We start from the raw sequence: 19,808 nt of genomic DNA, 5'->3' as shown, positions 1-19,808 counted from the left end.
ATGAAAATGCATATACCATATTGAGGTATATGATGGTAATAAAAAATCTGGTTAAAATACAACAGTACCAATGTATATATAATATGTTTTTACAATTAACAAACGAAATTAATAGACTTTCTGGATAAGTATGATAAACCGAAATACAGCATCCAGCTTGTGTTTTGCACATTGACCGTATTAAAATTCTGATCGAATGAAAGTCATAACAATATTTTTGTAATTCCTAACCACCTATAAAAGACTAACAAATTTTTTTGTAATTTTAACTAATAACTGACTTTGATTGACAGGTTTACCACGATACACGCTATGTCTTAATATTAGCTGGATTGAGTTGAAATTTGCATTTTTAAAATGATAAACGACTAACATAATATTAAAAAATTATTAATATAATAAAAAATACGAGTAAATTGGCTAAAGTGTGTGTGAGTTTAAAGTTGACAGATAATGTTTATCAAATACTCGACCTAACGCATTACCCGTAAGATAGTCACATAATATAAATGAACAATACTCGTCAAAACCTTACTAGACGAATACGTTTTTACACTATTTGAGACAGATGTTCTTGAAAGAGTTATAAATCAATCTCACAATAAAGTGACATGTTGAACAGCTAATTTAGTATTTAGCGAGCACTGCGACAAAATTATATAATCTCAAGCTACGAAATCTTATTTTTTCAAAAACGACCTCATTAGGTTCGTTTTACTAGTGATTAGTTATGATAACCATTATAATATTATGTTTGAACAAAAATCTATGGATATTTTAGGACATCTACTGAACGACATAATATAATACATTATATTGTCTTACAATCTTACACTTCTACGTGTATTTTAATTTTGAATAGCTGATAATTGGCATGTTCGCCGTGGCTTTTATGTAATTAAAGTAATTGAGTGCCTATATTCAGATGCATATTCATATTCATATTGTTTGATATTATTTAATTTCAATAATAAACGTTTGAAGCCACTGCATTTGTTTACAATCCAAAGTACAACAATACAACTTATAATTAAAAACTATGATTATAAATTATACATTATTTTATACGGTGGTACGCAAACATTGATAAACACAGATTTCTACTATAGTTTTAGATTCACAATAATATAAATATTTAATATACCCAATAAAATAGGCATAAGTCATAAAATCCCTACAAAAAATTATATTATAGATAAATAAAAATGTACAATTTTAAAGTAATTACACAACTATAATGGAGTAGTGGGAACAATATAAAAAAAACATTGTGTTTATTTGTTATGCGATAAATGATGTCTACAGGTAAGCAAACTTTTACCATTTATTCAATACACGCAAGTGCTTACTTTTTAAATTAATAACCAGATAAAGTACAAATTTTTTTTGAAACATTTTACTTGAGAATTCGCTTTGCTGTATATTAGGTTTTGATTATTAAGGTTCGTAAATTTGTCATTTAGTAGGTTACTTTAATAGGTGTGTTAAATATTTGAATTAAATAATAAATCACTTGCATGACAAGCGATTCTAGCCAGATATGATTTGTCACTACATTTCTATGAATAATTTATACCGAAAATTCCGAAATTTCAAATCTTTGTAAATAGTATTAAATTATTCTGAATATTTTTAAAATGTCAGTGTATAATTAATTGTGTGTAGAAGATGATAATAGTAAAAGTGGAATGTTTAATAAAGTTTCTATGGTTAAGATTTATTTTAATTATTACAACAACATTACTAAAATTATTTATTGACAATCGTTTTATTTAATCTGTTTTCAAAGACTCCTAAAAAAAATGAATATGGTAAGGTAATTTATATAAAACCAGCTTGAATTTCAAGACTTACAGGTTATTAAAATTAAAAAAATTATGAATTTATGAAAATGACAATTTTTAATCGTTGGTGATTTAGACGATATATTTATTTTATTTTTTACGAATAACTTTTGTATTATTGTATTATGTTGTATTCAATTTTCAATTTTTTTGACTAGCAAATAAAAATGTTACCATAAGACAAATGGAAATAAGGTAGTTTTGATAAAAAATTATCAATTACGTAGCTTTAAAATAACTGTGTTAACATTTATACTATATTTATGTAATTATAAACATTTGTCAATAATTAATAATTATTTTAAATTTATAATTTAAATGGTAGTTCATTTTTATATAAGATACAGTCGAAATATGTTTATTTTTGTAACACACATTTTTATTTTTTTTAAAATATTAAATCCATACCTACTATTTGGAACTATATCTGTTTTCTAATTTGTATAATAACAATTTATATGAATTCAATAACAACGTAAGAATTGCACACGTGCTCACTGCTCGTTAATGGATTTAATAATAAAAAAAAATTAATAAAATATAAAAAAAGTTTTTTCTCCTCTTGCCGAGAAGAATCAAACGTTGCTAGTTACGTGCACCCGTAGATGTCACGTTCTTACAATAGGTTAAGTACACGTGCAAGAAGTTTTTAAACCAAATACAAATGTATACATTGCAATAGACAAGGCGCCTAACCTTTTTGTCGTTTCTCTGGAATCTTCTGCTTACCTGTAACATCATAATTCATAATATATTATATTTGTTGATATAGTTTTGTGTCACATATTAAGCTGGTACAATAGAGAAATAATGGGTTTTTGACCACTACAACTATACTTTACACCAAAAGCCACTGTCATAATCCTGCTGTCGCGTATATACTCTTACTTGCAGTATACATAGGTAGTATATAGTATGGAAAACTCCAATGAATAAAAAAAATGTTTCCCAATACCTAAAGTGGTTTTAAATTTTAATACAGTACCCATACCCAGGTATAGAGTCATATTTTGATGTAGTAAGTAGTCAAATGCCAAATGGTACCTACGATATAATTATGAATTATGTAGTGGATACAATAATATGCATCGGCTGTAGGTACATGTATACTGTATAAATGTATAATAAGGTCATGATATTAAGTTTGTTAAGTGCAATTTTAATGACTATAAGTTATCGTATAAAATGTATATTATCTGTTTCTAAATATACTCCTTTGACCTAGAAGACTATAATTATACGTTCTATATCAATATACTATAAAGAAAGACAGTTCTTATTTTCTTAATTCTCGTTAACTCGAAAACCATTAAACCAATTAGTGTATTTAATCAGTATGACCATTATGGACATCATATACTATTGTAATATAGTTGAATTTAAAAGCTATATTAAACAATAAACGTATTACAGATTGGAAAATATAGCCAAATTTATAAAAGCTAGGATTTATACTGTAAAGAACATCAACAATAGCTATAGCTGTTACTACGCCAAATCGTATGCGTTTTAAATGCATTTTTTCATTACAGTTATTATATTATTGTTTTAAGTGAACGTTTTCGCATATCACGTTATTTTGTTGTTGAAAATTAATAGGCTGTGTCTCCCTCAATGTAATGGCTCATTTATTCTGAGACGAAATAAAAAATGAAAGTTCCATGGTAAATGATAATAGGTTAGGAATTGGGTCCAAAAATCTTAATCATTAACTGACACATATCTATCAGTCTATCATTGACCACTGTTTACAATACGATAGCTAACATAAAAAAATCTTTTTTTATATGCAAAAAAGTGCAATTATGGTTACTTAGTAGGTATATTATATAGGAAGCCTAATTGTGATCATCTTTACCATCAAGTGATGATATAATACCTATACCTATATGGTAAGTAACTACCACTTGTTCTGCCCGCACATTAATGACTTTTGTAATTTACAAATTGTATATTTATAAAGTACATCTAATAGTTTTAGTTTTAATAATATTTATTCAAAAATCCGTGTAATCTAATATACACAATGATTGTTATTTTAAATAAAAGATACAGGTGCGAATGCACGTTAAAATTTCGGAGGGTTGAAGTGAGGGATTGAAAAAATGTTCATAAAATAAGGGCATGTGTAATTTGCACCAAAATGAATATCTATTGATAATGGGTACTATCGAATAGTAATTTTTTATAATAATAATAAGATTTTTATTTCTAGCAAAAAAAATATATACTAAATTATATTTTTGGCTAAAATAATATAATAATTATAATATTATATAAAATGTTTGTCATGTATTATTATTGTTATACATACGGTGTAGATTTTAAGTCAATACTGACGTGGAACGGTGTAAATAACCACTCATTATCAATAAACGGAATATTCAATGTTTTTAGCTCCTCATAACCCATGTATTATACTCAAATATCGAAACTTATATGATTATTCTTTCGATAGTACCTATCTTATAATAATCTATTTTGATTTTGGTGCAAATTACATTTCCTATTTCTTACTACCTAAGATGGTGAAAATTACATATATTTATTTTGGTGCATATTACAAATGCGGTTTAAAAATGTTGGTGCAAATTACACATTTGGTAAATATTTAGGGTCAATTTTAGTGCAAATTTATTTTTTTCCTGATATTTCCGGTAGGGGAGATAAACGTCTAACCCCCCTGCATTTTCGCCTGAAAAGATAATATACGTTATTTTAAAAATTATTAATTTCTTTAGAAATTTTCTTTAAAAATAATATATATATGCCATTTTGTATTACGTCTTTTCGCTTGTGTGTATTTTTAAATGATAATCTATACTTTCAATTTTATATTTTAAAGCTAAATACTTTTTTAAAAATTAAATATTTTAATTGCACGTATTGTTTTTTTTATTTTTAGCATTTGAAATTTAGACGAGTGAAGACTTTACAAATGTTGTAACCCTATACCATTTAAAATAAACTTCCGGTTTACATGAAATATCCCAGAAAATAAATGTAAAAACAATTAATTAAGTGTATCACGTGTGTAAATTCTACTCAGAATAATCGATTAAAAAGATATCAAAAAAATGCGTTTTACATATAATATTAATAAGTAAGTAAATATTTATTTTACCGAAGTCGTATAATATATTTAATATATCGTACATTACCTTTATTATTATACATATAAATATATTTATGTATAATATGTACATAAGTGTATAAAAGATTGTATTATATTTATATATAATGTTTATTTTTAATATTTACCCACAAATATAGACTATATATTAAAACATAAATATACAATCAATGAATAGGTACAAATATATTCAATAGTTTGTTAAAGTTTTGTTGTAACTTAAAAGAGACATACACGGCCATAATTTATTCAACGTTTTTTCTAACCATACAGACTAGTGTTTATTTTAATAATTTATTCCGTTAATAATATTGTAATATTATTAATAGTTAATTCTATAGTGTAATATCGCTAATGTATATACTAAATGTGTATTTTATAGTAAGCAGTTATAACCACGGTATTTCGTATAACTTTAATAATTTATAATATAGAATATTAAAATTATAAGTAAGTAATGTTTAATGAAATTGCATGCCAGTGGTTTTCTCAGAAAAATGTCAACTAAGTATGCTTGTATTCACATATTTCAAAAAATCCATAAAAGATTTGATTGAGTATCTATTATTATTAGATAGTAGATAAGCAAGAATATATTTTGCTTCTACTCTGCTTATTTTAGGATCTATTTGTGTTCATATAAGATAATAAATATAATAATACTCTACTGTAACATTACTAAATGTTGCTTGTTAGGTGTATTTTATCAAATCTGATAGTTCGTGATACTTGATTTTGTATTGATTGGTGTAATTTTATACTAATTATTAATTTGTAAAAAAGATCAAGTAAAAAAACATGTAATTAAGTTTCACTAGCATATTAATAGTTGGACATTTATATTTAATAAGTAATAGGTATTTGAAAGAGGCAATTTTTAAATTTTAACAATAGAGAATAATAAATTTAAAAAACTACAAAAAATTGAAAACTTCAAAAATTCTTTGAAAAATTGTTTGCAAGTTTCTTGTTTCTACTTTTAAATTGTTCATGATAACATACTAGTATTTTATCCAGTGACGAATTAGAGTGCTGAAACTATGGTTTAGATTTTTTTAATTCTTTTTTATTTTATGTAAATTATTCATAATGAAAATTTTGTATGGTGGATTTATTTACCACTGTAAAATGTTGAACCTATAAAATTAACATGTGTTCACTATCATAAATAATATTCAAATGACATTAAGTTGATTGAAGTTAAAATAAATTATATTTATTTAAATCATATTTTAGTATTTACAAATGTACCTATGTTATACATTTTTGCATAATAACTATGCAAAAAACGATTCAATAAAAATAATATCACAGTTTTAATATAAAAAACACTATAATAAACTTAGATACTTAACTCATTTTGATCACCTCCGTGGGTTCCATTAGAATAAAGTTTCACGAGAATAGTGATTTTTCAATTTTTAAACTTTTTGGTGTATAGGTATATTAATACATGTATATATATTTTAATTTTAATAGTGTTGATATTTGAATTTCCCATAATGACTTTGATTAAAATGTACTATGTTGAAACTATGTTTGTAGTAATTTTTTTTTCTAACAAAAAAATTATCTGATTTTTACTATGACAAAATTAATGTACAATTTTCAAGTTATTTAACAAAAAATAAATATCTTACATTAATTCATTTAAACATATTTACAATCATTAAATATTTTAAGAAATATAAAGAAATATAGTATTTTAAATTCAATAGAACATATTCTTTTTAAACAGACTTAATATAAACTATATTAAAAAATAATTAATTAGAAACTAAGAATTTTAATTTTATTTTCGAAAATATAGAAATGATTTTTAAAATAAATATTTAACAGCAATTTTAAAGTTAAGTATTTATAATTAGAATAAATTAGAGTACAAAATTCGTTTAATTACCAATGTCCTAATTCAAAAATTATTTACTCATAATTAATTTTCATGAAATATAATTAGTGTAAATGTGTAATTATATAAATCAATACAATAAAAATTCATTTTAATATATTATAATATGCATTATTTTTCGCAGAACATAGTTGCATTAAAATTATATATATACATTTTTGAAAAATAACGAATATAATTTAGACAAGTTTATTATTTAATATATTATAATTTTATTGAAAAATATACTATAATTGCAATTACATTATAAACGCTATATAGTTAATCAAAATACGTTGTATTAGATTTAAATATACATAATTTTACTTAAAAATATAAATATGATTTTTTTTTTAAATCATATCTCTTGATTTTGCTTTGAAAATCTCATAAAGTCGTAACTTATATTTCATAAATATATGTAAAAAATTTAGTGATTAGAAAAAAACATAACTAACGTACACATATTATAGTATTTACTTTACTATATATATTACATAAACGAGTAAACGATACACGATCTTGAAATAAGGCACATTGATATAAACACGTACGAATTTAATAACGCAGAGTAAAACAATATTTTAAACCCCTAAGGTATTGTGATCTCGTTAGAATAATCAAAATTGTATCTCCGATACGATTGTGATAGGATACTACATGAACCGCTAACTATATTCATGTTAAATATGTTATATGTAAATCGTGTGTCACATTAAAATGTACGTATGTTCTGCTGATGAATTAATCAAATAAAATAGTTGTTTGATATTAAAATAATATATTAATGAAAAGGAATAAAATGTCGAACGACAGAACCATAACAATAATAATTGTATTAGTTTATAGGATTCGAAAAATGTTTCGGACCCACTCGAAAACTGGAACGTCGAGATGTAACCATGAAATTTTGGGTCTGACTAGTTTAGCGAAGATGGTATTCGGATTTGTGGTTCACAGACTATGTGCTGTAATCACGTGTAGTAACATAGCTGACAATATACCTATGACGGGAGCCGTGGACGTGGCGGCGGCGGTACCGCCGGACTTGTTAGACAGTAGCTGTTCCACGCCTTTTATAGTTCCGTCAGGACGTCGGTTCGGCTCTTTTAGCGACGCGATCCGGCAGATCAGTGAGTAAAGGTCGACGTTGTTGAACGGTTGGGCGGTGTAGTTCTGCTTGAACGCCGGTCCGGAGGCCATGAAAATGGCTCGCATCTGCGGTTCCTCGTTATCGTACCCGTGCGCCCCTACGTTGAATTTCTCTTTTGCTGAAACACGGTTGATCAATGTTTGAATGTCTTGAGCGTAGATACAACTCGTTAATATTGCGAAAAACGAACAAGTAACAATAACATTTTTCTTTAAATTATAGGACACTGTTCATCGCGCATGGACATTTTTAAAACAAATTGATAGAGATCGGTGTTAATTTAACTTGAAATTGTCTTTTAAACTATCGATGGCGTACACAGTATTACTAATTCGATTTAATGTAGTATAAAATATGTAGGTGTATTGTTATTTATTTAGTATACAAATAAAATTTAGGATTTATAAATAAAAAATGTATTAAGTGGGTATGCTGTATGGTTAATCAACTAGATCACTAAGGTCTGAGATAGATGTGTTAAATTTGAATTCAATGATATATTATTTTGTATGAAAACTAAGCGGCTACTGATTGAAAGCGGCCTATTAGCTTACATCACTAATAAGTATATTTCAAGTTACACTAATGCACTATAGAAAACCTTCATTGGTCATTGGTTTATGATAGCGTAGACGTAATTTAATTGAGCTATAGGTACTAACTTGTTCCGCTCAAAATTAGTTCATAATATTCATCCCAAAAGGCGTATCCAGGATTAGCCAACAAATAAATAGTATTGTTTAATCTAGTATTATTTTTCATGTGCCAACGGTCCAATAATTGATCTTTTTTAAATACACTGAATGTGTTGGTAGTATTGGCTATTTTGGAAAGATTTGTATAAATTTCGTCAAATTTATCTGAAAATAATAATAACAACAAAAGTGTTTAGACCACTTATATAGATATACTTCTTATAACGGTCGTAGTATTTACTTACGTTCATTTGGACGTATGAACACATTAGGACCTGATGAAACCTTTTTGTAAGTTGTATTAGTCACATATTTATCTAAATGTATCATTCGGTCATACGTAACTGTATCCATACCATGATCACTGAGAATAATGAGATTTATTTTGTTTTCTAGATTTTCAGATTTTATATGGTCGAGTAAATACCTAAAATTAAATGTTTATAAAAAAATTGTTAACTGTGTTTAAAAATACAAAACAGATTGTTGTAAATTTAATAAAATATAACTTATACTGATAATAAAGAAAAAAAATTATAAATAAATACATATTATGTTACTAATTTGAAAAGACATACTTATATTTTGTAAACTGTTTACATATCTAAAAAACAAACTTATTTTTAAAATGATTTATAAGTCAATAAATACCTTAGTGCTATGTCTACTCTCACAATTTGATCTTGAATCTCTTTTGAATTTATTCCTTTTAAATGACCAGTTTTGTCCGGTTCATCAAAATACATATACACTAGATTGGCTGGTTTTTTTTCATCTTTAATCCATGACATAATTTTGTCTATACGAGTATTCCAAAGCATTGAACTGGATACAAATAAATAAATTATTATTATGGTCAAACATATTGATATGATTTAAAAAAAAAAAAAATTAAGAATAGCAATATTATTGTTACAATATATATTATTTGAAGAATAATGAGGATTTTATACAATATTAAAATGTCTCATTAATTTTTAGAAAAAAATATTTTGATAATAAAAAATAACGTTTTCCATTAAATTTGTTAGATTTATACTTTAAAAATATCACATATATTATTATATTACTTCATTAGGTTTTTAAAGTTAAAAAGTCCGAAAAAAAACTAAACTTATCGTTAAAATTACAATTACAATGTATTATTACTGGTTGTATATTTGCATATAGGTAGGTTTTTTGCCTTGATATGCAAAGTCGGAACCTGGCCACATCATTACACCGCTATATCGTCCATCTCCATTGACTTCGTTTTGTATCTGAAATTATTTTATCTCATTAAACCATGCATTGGATATCGGTATTAGTGGCGTATGGCAAAGATTTAGATGTGAGAAGGGGTCCCTAAAAACTAATCGAGAATCGATTCGAGATGCTTCGGTGGCCGCTGCTACTATATTAAATATTAAGCTATAAAACTAAAAATAAAAAAGGGTAGGCGGCAAGTGGGTATCGCTCTGCTATATAGTAGGTCATTATAATGGATGTGTTAAATTTGAATCCAATGACAGGTATCATTGGAGGTGATTTGTTAGTCTAGGATATATTATATGATTACCTATATTTGAACTGTAATTTATTTTTCTCGACTACTGGTGAAAGTTTCAAGTTTCTACGACTTATACTTTTTGAATAACAACAAATATTTTAAACCGTTTTAGGATTTAGGATATATCGTTATTTTACGCGATTTCCTAAAACATTAAATTTCATACGCTCATAAATTTTTTCTATATTGACGCTGGAGTTTTCTTTTTCCAGTTATTTGAAGAAAAAGTTATGGAAAACCTTGTATTGGGTTTTTTAAGCTTCGATATAAATCACAACAATTTTATGAATTTTCAACTTCAAAATTCCTCGCAAATTTTCGAGATTTTGACATATTTTATAAACATTTGAACTTTAAATGCGTAAAAACAAAAATTGTAACAAACGATTTTTGATTATTTTTTACTACAACAAGTACAACTTATAATAAACCTTGTATTTAATTTTAAAGACTTTTTAGATTTTTTTATCGGTATTTAAAAAAAAAAACTTAGAAAAATCGAAAATTTCAATTGTCTATATATAGCTTAATAAAATATTATACTCAAAATATTTTGAAAATTTAATCGTATGGCTAGATAACGCTAATATAAACATTTGGTGAAAATTTCAAGTATTTACAATGATTCGTTTTTGAGTTACAGCAAAATAAAAAAACCGATTTTGTTAAAAACTGGTTATACGTAAAAATTCCCGTTTATCCATTACTTTTTCAGGATTTTTCTTGACGTTTTTGAAAACTACTGAAATTTTCTTAGTTTTGACTTCCTAAAGTACTAACTAGATTAATTTTTCTTTTCAAAGAGGGGCTGAAGTTAAAAATCAAAGCACTATTATTACTCTAAAATGTGATGATAGACACGAATAAAAAAATTTAAAAAAAAACATACATCTTTGTAAAATCAATACATTCATCACTCCGTTCAGAATCTAAAAATCAATAGGGTGGGATACAAGAGTTTTAATTATACAATAGACACTATTGAAGTATTAACGACTATATATTATCATAATTATATTATAAATATACATTATACACATTATGTAAAGTATGTTTATAAAACTAGTAAACGAGTAGTGTTCAATTGTTATTTTACTATTGTAATAAAATTAAAAAAAAAGTAAAATAAATTAGCGTGATAATTAAGTAGTAATCATTTATAATTATATCCAATAGGTATCGTCAATTCTTAACATTTTTAGAAAATGTTCTTTTTTTTCATTTTTCAGATTGAAAATGAATAGTCACACTAGCCAAAAATGTCTATCGTCTTGGATACCGCCTACCAGCACTGATTAAGAAAATAACACTTATACCATGTATGATAAAAATGATGTCTAGCCATTTGTTTATAATATAAATGTTTTCGACTATGTCATAGCGTACATAACATAACATAATATAATTATCCATACAAAATACAAATCTTCTGTTAACCGTAAATTTGGTGAGCAATGAATGTATGGGAAACATTACTGCAAGCGTGAAAGTCAATAATAAATAATGAAAACATGTTGATAAATATATATATCACATACTCTTAATTATAGTAATATTTATATTTAATAGTACCTATGTTAATGTATCTAGTACAAATAGTACAGTCATAAAATTTTTAAATGTTGATTTAAATTTTGTTTTACAATAAACCTTTTTTATTATTTTTTTTTTTTTGTGTTTTTGTTTGTTTTGACTTTTATTATTGTTTATCGATAAAGTGTTCTAAAAGGAGTAGGTATTACATATAACATCACTATATAAAATTGGTTTCAAATCAACCTATTTTTATTTACCTAATTGTAAGCTAGGTATAATATTTTAAAAACTTGATATTTTATTTTAGTTTGATTATTTAACAATTTTAAATGTTTACTTTTATAATCTGAAAATTGAAAGATTAGATACAAATTTATGATTATAAAATTAAAATAAGAGAATTAAATTTACAATTTTTTTAATAGTTTATAATAGTAAGATGGAAGTATAAAAATAGTACTTCATAATATTATGGTATACATATACTATGTAGCATCTTGCTCTTGGGTTTTGTTGATGATAATAGTAATTCAATCTTCAAGAGTTTCATACCTTGTAAAATAATTATTACTTTTAAAATAATTATTAATAGAATAATGTGCATAGATAAGATACATTGGTTGTAGTACACAGAAAAGACTATAAAAACAAGTTGTTGCACACTTGTCCTGTATCTCAGACCTTGAAATAAACCAGTATATTAATCGTATTATTTATTCTGAGTTTTATAGAAATGATAAATTATACACATTTGAAAAAATGGTAGTGCGTAATGATGTTTTACTATAGACATAATACTATAATATTATACTGTGGACATTTGTGTACATAGTATATAACAGCAGTTCCCAATCTTTTTAGTTATGCGGACCACCAATTTTGTAAAAAAATCTAAAATAAAATAATTAAATATTATTATAACCATAAATATTATTAGCTAAAATAAAATTATTTAATACTATTATTTTAAATATATATAATATTATTGTATATTATATGGTTCACGGCCTAGTACCACGCTGCTCGCGGCCCATGGGTTGGGAACCGCTGGTATATCAGATCATTTTGATCGGTAGCTTTTATTTGTACTTTGTTATTTTTAATTTACCGACAAATAATAAACATAATCTGTACACAATTTAAATTATTATAAGTACAACTGATTTAAAGAAATTTGTCAAAAATTTGTGAAACTTGTCCCACTATTCCAGGGTCTAGTATTTCGATATTTATACTGTGAAATGCAAGCATATATGCGTTATTTTCATTTTTTAATTATTTAATTATTTATTTAAATAATAGTCACCAGAATTAACTTGACTTTACTGTACAAAGGTAGCTGTTATTTACATATTTATAGTATTATAAACATAAAATGGATAGGATTTTAAATTTGATGTAGAAAAAACAAAGTTGGTCCCATATTCACTAACGATATAATTATTAAAGTATAATTCGTAATATTTAATTTAAAAATATGACAGGTAATAGTGTAATATACGCTCATTGTAGGTATTATAATATGGAAAACCCGTTATGGTTAGATTTTAGGATTCGCGATCATACCTAATTAATATAGGACTAAAATACTCATACCTATTATCACTAAAATCTATAATACTTGGTGCTAAAATAGTAATTTTATGTTTTCCGAAGAAATTCATTTTTGAAAAATAATTGTTTACATAATATAATCGAGTATTTAGTGATTACACTTACATATTTATTGACGTCGAGATATCATTAACTAATGGATAATGAATATTATGATGTGTACGGTTTCTTTTACAAGTAAAAACATGCAAATTACCCAACTTGACCTGACTTGATCTATTATTTAAATAATACTTATCGTCTATTTATTATGAGTTTATAATACCGTGTCTAATATACGAGAACCTATTACAACGTATAACAACGGATTAAGTTAATATACGGTATATAATATACTATTTACATTTTCTTTAAAGTTACTGGACGTTACAGTTTATGATCAAGATATACTTATCTAATTAACTACTTATTATTAATTTTTTACAAAATCACGATTTACGTGATGTAGATTATTTCTTATTTTAAAATTGTATGTAATATAATATTATATGTTTACCGTTATGTAATTGTGTCGTAATATGCTTATCATTCAAATATTTCACACGAGAACATTAATACAGTTATTATACTGTATAGCTACTACGTAATGTTTAAGAATATCAATATAAATACGAACTAATTTTACATATTACATTCGTTAACTGTTATATTCTAATCTATTCAGGTAAATTTTCAAATAGAAATGTGACATTTGTAGGTAAGATCATTAAGACTATTCGACATTCGTTTTAAGTTTTTGACATATATGATAAAGCTCACAAGAATGTTCAATTATTTGACGTACCTATTAAATATTTATATAGTATAAGTTTTACTAATATATTCCAATTTTAAATTTATGCACGTATATCGTATACATGTAACATTCATGTTTACGTGAATTGGAAAAATATAGAAATATATTATTAAAATACATAGGAACAATTTATATTACACAATATACATTTATAAAGAGCGTTCACCAAAATATAAATTACTAACTGAATAAAATATAAATAATAAACTTTCATAATTTATATAATTATGGAATAATTAAATGTGTACAATAGATTTATAAAGTATAGACTTTTACTTTTAGACGAGTTAACGAAATTAATGTATTTATATAAACTTTAATAAACTATCTATCAAAATAATTACTTATATATTGAATTTAAAATTATATTTTAGATTTTGAGTGTGACCAATGTATTCATTATCTTACTATGTGAATTTCTGGATATTAGTTTAGTATTTTACTTTATTTTGATGAATATACCTACTAGTCTACCACTATATAATTTATGATTTATTGTAATCTTTGGATTTTATTATTTAATATTTTAATTTGTTTTTCTTTATAGAATTCAATTTCAAATAGATACCTACCATTGTACCAAAACATTTTATAGACATTTTGGATAATATGTAATTTACAAGACCGTGGTTATTAGTATGTTATTATTGACAATGGTGTGTTTTTTTTACATTCGATTTTAAAAGAATTTTAATAGATTACGGGTTCGACATAAAAGTATGTATTTGATAATGCAGCATATTTCTAAATGATACTAAGATTAAATATACAGATCCCAAAGAACAACTTTAAAATATAAATTTAGCAATTGTATTTTAATTTTTTTAAATATTTGAAAAAATAATTATAATGTCCTACGATGAACAAGAAACGAGTTATGACGTATAGTATAGTAATATTATTTTTATGGTAGGTACTCGTCTATTATATTTCCGTCACCAGATGAAATCGATCGATCGAAATGTATCATGCCCCGCAACTACGTGACTTTTTAATTTTTATCAGTTAATATTACAAAATGTCAAATGTGATATATGCTATTCAAGAATTAAAAAGATATTCATAAAGCTTACAAATTCGTATAAATCGTTTATAAAATTCAAATAAGTATATTACAATAAATTTAACTCAGCTAGTCTAAATTGATAATTATGAATATATTACAAAAATACATCCAATTTATAGGCAAAATCAGGCTTCTGTGGTAAATATACGAAATGTATATTTTGAATATATAAATTCAGCCTTTTATAATAAATTTACTTTGTAGTTTGTAAAATCTGAATAGCACTTGTCATCGGGAATATAATAAAATAATTTTTTATAAATTCATGTCGTATCAAACGATGATAAATTATGATCGTATTAAATTAGAAAAGTTAATAAAAACACTAAAAGTGTTTTTCGTAAAATGATATCGTCAATGTACGTTCAATTTTACCTATAAAATACCATTTAAGACCACAATCTTAATACATTTTGATATTTATTGGTTTTTATTTAATCTCTTAGTACCGCAGTGGTATGCTTAAGGAGAGGAGGTAAAGCCAAATAATTAATAAGTGTAAAAGTCGCGTGGTGGAATGCATCAATTTGAGCGACAGATTCCGTGCAGTGGCTGGGTCGTAATATATGAGTACCATTATTATTGTTTTATTATTATTTTAATATTGTATATCCACACAGAATAATTACTATTAATTTAAGACTGTCCATCATCACAAATAATCGTTGTACATTGTTCGGAATATCGATTACTGAAACCAGTTAGACGTGAAAATAAGAGAAGAAACTCAGTTGTTCCGAAAACCGAGAAATACGTCATACACAGTTGTACTTATACGTCAGACGTAATTTGTCACATCACAACCGTTTTACGGGCATAATAGTGTATGAAATGTATGAAGACATTGACCTGATTATATAGAATGGACGCTTCGGTTAGGGGAATCGCGTATAGTATATTTCTAGTAATGATTAATTCGGCATTCATTGAAATACAACTCTGTCCGGTGTTAAAATATGTGCACTCGCTCAGACGGGTAAAGTAAAAAACAAATTTGACTGTATAGCGCTAGTAAGTCCTTTAAAAATTACAAACAACGAGTATAGTATAGACCAGGGGCGGCCAAACGGTCGATCGCAAACGATTTCAAAGTCGATCGTGTTAGAATTTATTTTTAGGCTACGCACACGAAAATTAATCATGGTGGTTAGGTTTTTTATGGAAGTCGATCCTCAAAGGTGAAGTATATTTTTAGTAGATCGCGGCCAAAAAAGTTTGGCCGCCTCTGGTATAGACTGTGTTATAACAAAGCACAGTTCTTTTGTTTAATACATTGCAAATACACGAGTAAATTAAAAATAAATAAATAGCTAAATAAGAAAGAAGCAATGATGTTTATTCTTTCGTTACTACACCTATACCTATTTTAATTTTATTTTATAAAAATTAAAAAAATGTTTATGTTTAATATGCCAATAAATATGAAATACTTTTATAAAATTGTTATGATCGAGGCCAGATATTATTGGAACTTTTCAATTTCAATTCCAACATTATTTTGATCTACCATTACAGACCCATACTGTTTTAAAATGTAAACACAATGCACAACATTATTATAAACCGCATAAACATTATCCGGTCTGCTTGCTCTCTCTGTAAAATCGGAGTATCGTGATCATCAATACTAGTTTGAGCAGTGGACGGATAAACACTTAGAATACGGTCTGACTAGAGTTATCGTAATTAATCCTTTCGTTAGACATAAAACTTTGTCCGGAGAAGGGCGATGAGTTGAAGCGACGAAACTAAGTCTGTACAGTCGTACATCGATGGCAAATCACTTGAAAAATCGGCTCCAGCTTAGCAAATTCGGGACTACCGAATCTTCGTAGTGGAGTACTAGTACTAGTAATAGAATGTCTATCGTCTCTTCATAATCGTCTCGCATGCACGTGGAGGTCATAATATAATAATATGATAGTTTGCAACCAGTGATGTATTGTACCATTGTTAAAAACATTCGTAGGTTAACAATGGTAAAAAATGTATCATTAAATCAAAAACAAACTGTTGAGGTGTTACCCGGTTCCACCAAAGCCCTTTTGCGCCATAAATGAGGTACAATTTCCATTTTCGCCAAAAAGAAATTAGAGGTAATAATTTTAATTTTTAGACAGTATAGTACGTAAGAGGTAGGTATATCATAACGTTATTATGCTTGTAAAAAATTGTAATGCGCGTTTTAAAGTTAGTATATAATCGTGAAGACCGTACAACATCACACAGCATTAACCTTTGTTTTTGACGGAAAAATTTTATGCGTAAATCAGAGAACCGTTTTTTTAGCAGAAAAGAGCCATGATAATTGTTGGCCTTATTATGACTGTTACTTAATATGAGCTATGAGATAAAAGTATTCATTACTTTTTAATGTAGTCTTTCGTGAATATTTACTGTGGTATTTATCCAAATAAAATGTATTGAAATCCAATAAATATTTTTTAAAAAAGAAGTCGCACATAGATGACATTTTCTATTCTTGGAAACTTGAATTCCAAAAAAATGACATTCAATTCAGTATATCCATAAAGTAAAGTATCCAGTGATACTCATAAACGGTATATCCACCCTATTGTAAACAAAATGTCATTGTTTATCAAAAAATATATATTTTTTTTTGAAAATTACTCGATAACTATATTGAATAACATTTGAGAATTGAAAATTACAAATAATTGCGTAAACCGAATATTTTGTTTTCGTCAGCCAACACACCGCTGCTGTTTGCAGTTCATACAGTAGTTACGTCTACATCATAAACTATCACGGGGTGTACGCACCAATCGTCTGTGGTCTATTATTCGTGATAAACCTTAACATTTTCACCAAATGTCTCAAACCACGTGCGACACATGGCCGGAACTGTCATTGTAAGGACAACGTTTACTACATACGCGTCAACCAAAAACAAAAAAAATTGAATATCAAAATGTATAACTCAGTCACGTGGGCGGCGGGACCTTACCCAGATAGGCACCAACGAATCGTCGTAGTGGAACTGCTCGTACGTGTAGTGCATCGTTTTGTTGTTTTGGTCGAACATGTAATTGTCGAGCACGCCGTGAGTCTCCGGGTACATTCCGGTGGCCATGGTGAAATGGTTAACGAACGTCTTCGTGGGGAACGTCGCGCGCATGTACGGCGGCGCGGCGGAAGCGTTCCGGAACCGGGCCATTGTCGGCGTCAGGTTCTGCCGGATGTATTCGGGCCGGAAACCGTCGAACGACACGACCACCGTCACCGGGTGTCGGCTGACGGCCGCCACCCCGGCCACCGCGCATATCACGGCGACCAAGTAGCACTGTGCGGCGGCTGACCTGCACATGGCCAACGACGGACGGTGACGTGCCGGGCAGCGGACCGAGAAGGTTTTAGTCCGCGATCTACGTCTGGTATATCGACAAATCGACGTTTGCTTCCGGAGTGGCCGGACGTGACACGTGGGATGAGTCCGATGTCGGAATTATCAGATCGATCGCACGTGTGCTGCAATGGTCGCCTATTCGTTGGCCACGCGGTGGTCGACGGGCCGACGTGCGTGCGGGTCGGTGTGCGGTAAAAAACTGCAAACACACCGTCGACGGTACCCTTCACTGATCAAACGAATTGCACGCGCACATCAAAACAGGTGCTTCGTCGGAGTGGGGACAACGCGTAAAGAGAGCTTCACTCTCCGGTCGTACTGCAGTGTGTGTGTGTGTGTGTTTTTTGTTCATATTATTATTGTTATTGTTCATTATTATTATTCATATCGTGATGAGTATTGAAATAATAACAATCATAATGATGATCTGTACTGTAGTACTACAGATAAGTATATTTGTTTGAGATCACGACTTCACGAGTTTAAACAACGACAACAAATGTTTCTATAACATCATTTATATTATAATAGGTACCGCAGGTTAGGTACATAAATTACCCATTTTTAATTGCTATTATTTTCAAAACGTTCGCAGCGTATTTTTTTTTCTATGAAAAATGGCTTTGATTTATTCAATGATTTTATTTGTTTTGCAAATACGCCTCAGTGAGAATGCGTTATTTTAATAATTGATGCACACTCTGCTATTGCCTGTGGGTGCAAAATGTGTATACAGACTACAGAGTGCGATGTGAAATTACTTAAAATTATTTTAAGTTTTGTAATACGACACGTCAATATACAATAGTACACAAGTATACTGTATGTGCTAAGAATTTCAAAAAAAAAAAAAATTGCATACAATAGTACTCGTAAAAGACTTATACATATATATATATATATAAATACTATTTCCTACTTAATTTGTGTGTACAAAGACTATAGATTGTAGACGTGTTGGTGAAGCTTATATTAGATACATGCACGTACACGCAGTTGTATTTAAGATTTACTCAAATTAGAGTGGGACTTGAAGCATTAAAGTTTTGGTGACTCACTTAACTTAATAATATTATCAACAATAAAGGTTATATACAGTGTAAAATGTACGCGTATATTTTTAAATTTTTCATCTAGTCTAATTTACTTTTTTGTTATCAAAATTAT

At 27.3% G+C, this 19,808-nt stretch overlaps 1 protein-coding gene across 2 annotated transcripts; it reads right to left on the bottom strand.

Annotated features, from left to right (window-relative positions):
* Nucleotides 1-2,353: 2,353 nt before the first annotated feature.
* Nucleotides 2,354-18,859, bottom strand: LOC113553739 (ectonucleotide pyrophosphatase/phosphodiesterase family member 5-like). 2 transcript variants are annotated; one of them, XM_026957237.2, is made up of 7 exons: nt 18,243-18,859; nt 9,863-9,972; nt 9,365-9,538; nt 8,959-9,140; nt 8,681-8,878; nt 7,870-8,136; nt 2,354-2,573 (listed from the first exon to the last, which is right to left on the bottom strand). In XM_026957237.2, the coding sequence occupies exons 1-7, from the start codon at nt 18,600-18,602 to the stop codon at nt 2,536-2,538; spliced, it is 1,329 nt and encodes a 442-aa protein (XP_026813038.1). In that variant the 5' UTR covers nt 18,603-18,859; the 3' UTR covers nt 2,354-2,535. The 2 variants fall into 2 exon arrangements, with proteins under 2 accessions (XP_026813038.1, XP_026813037.1); XM_026957236.2 differs by lacking the exon at nt 2,354-2,573 and having other exon boundaries at nt 7,062-8,136; nt 18,243-18,602.
* Nucleotides 18,860-19,808: the final 949 nt, after the last annotated feature.

Source organism: Rhopalosiphum maidis, chromosome 1 (genome assembly GCF_003676215.2).
Source record: "Rhopalosiphum maidis isolate BTI-1 chromosome 1, ASM367621v3, whole genome shotgun sequence".
NCBI classification, from domain to species: Eukaryota; Metazoa; Arthropoda; class Insecta; order Hemiptera; family Aphididae; genus Rhopalosiphum; species Rhopalosiphum maidis.
This window is presented reverse-complemented; position numbering and strand designations above follow the sequence as displayed.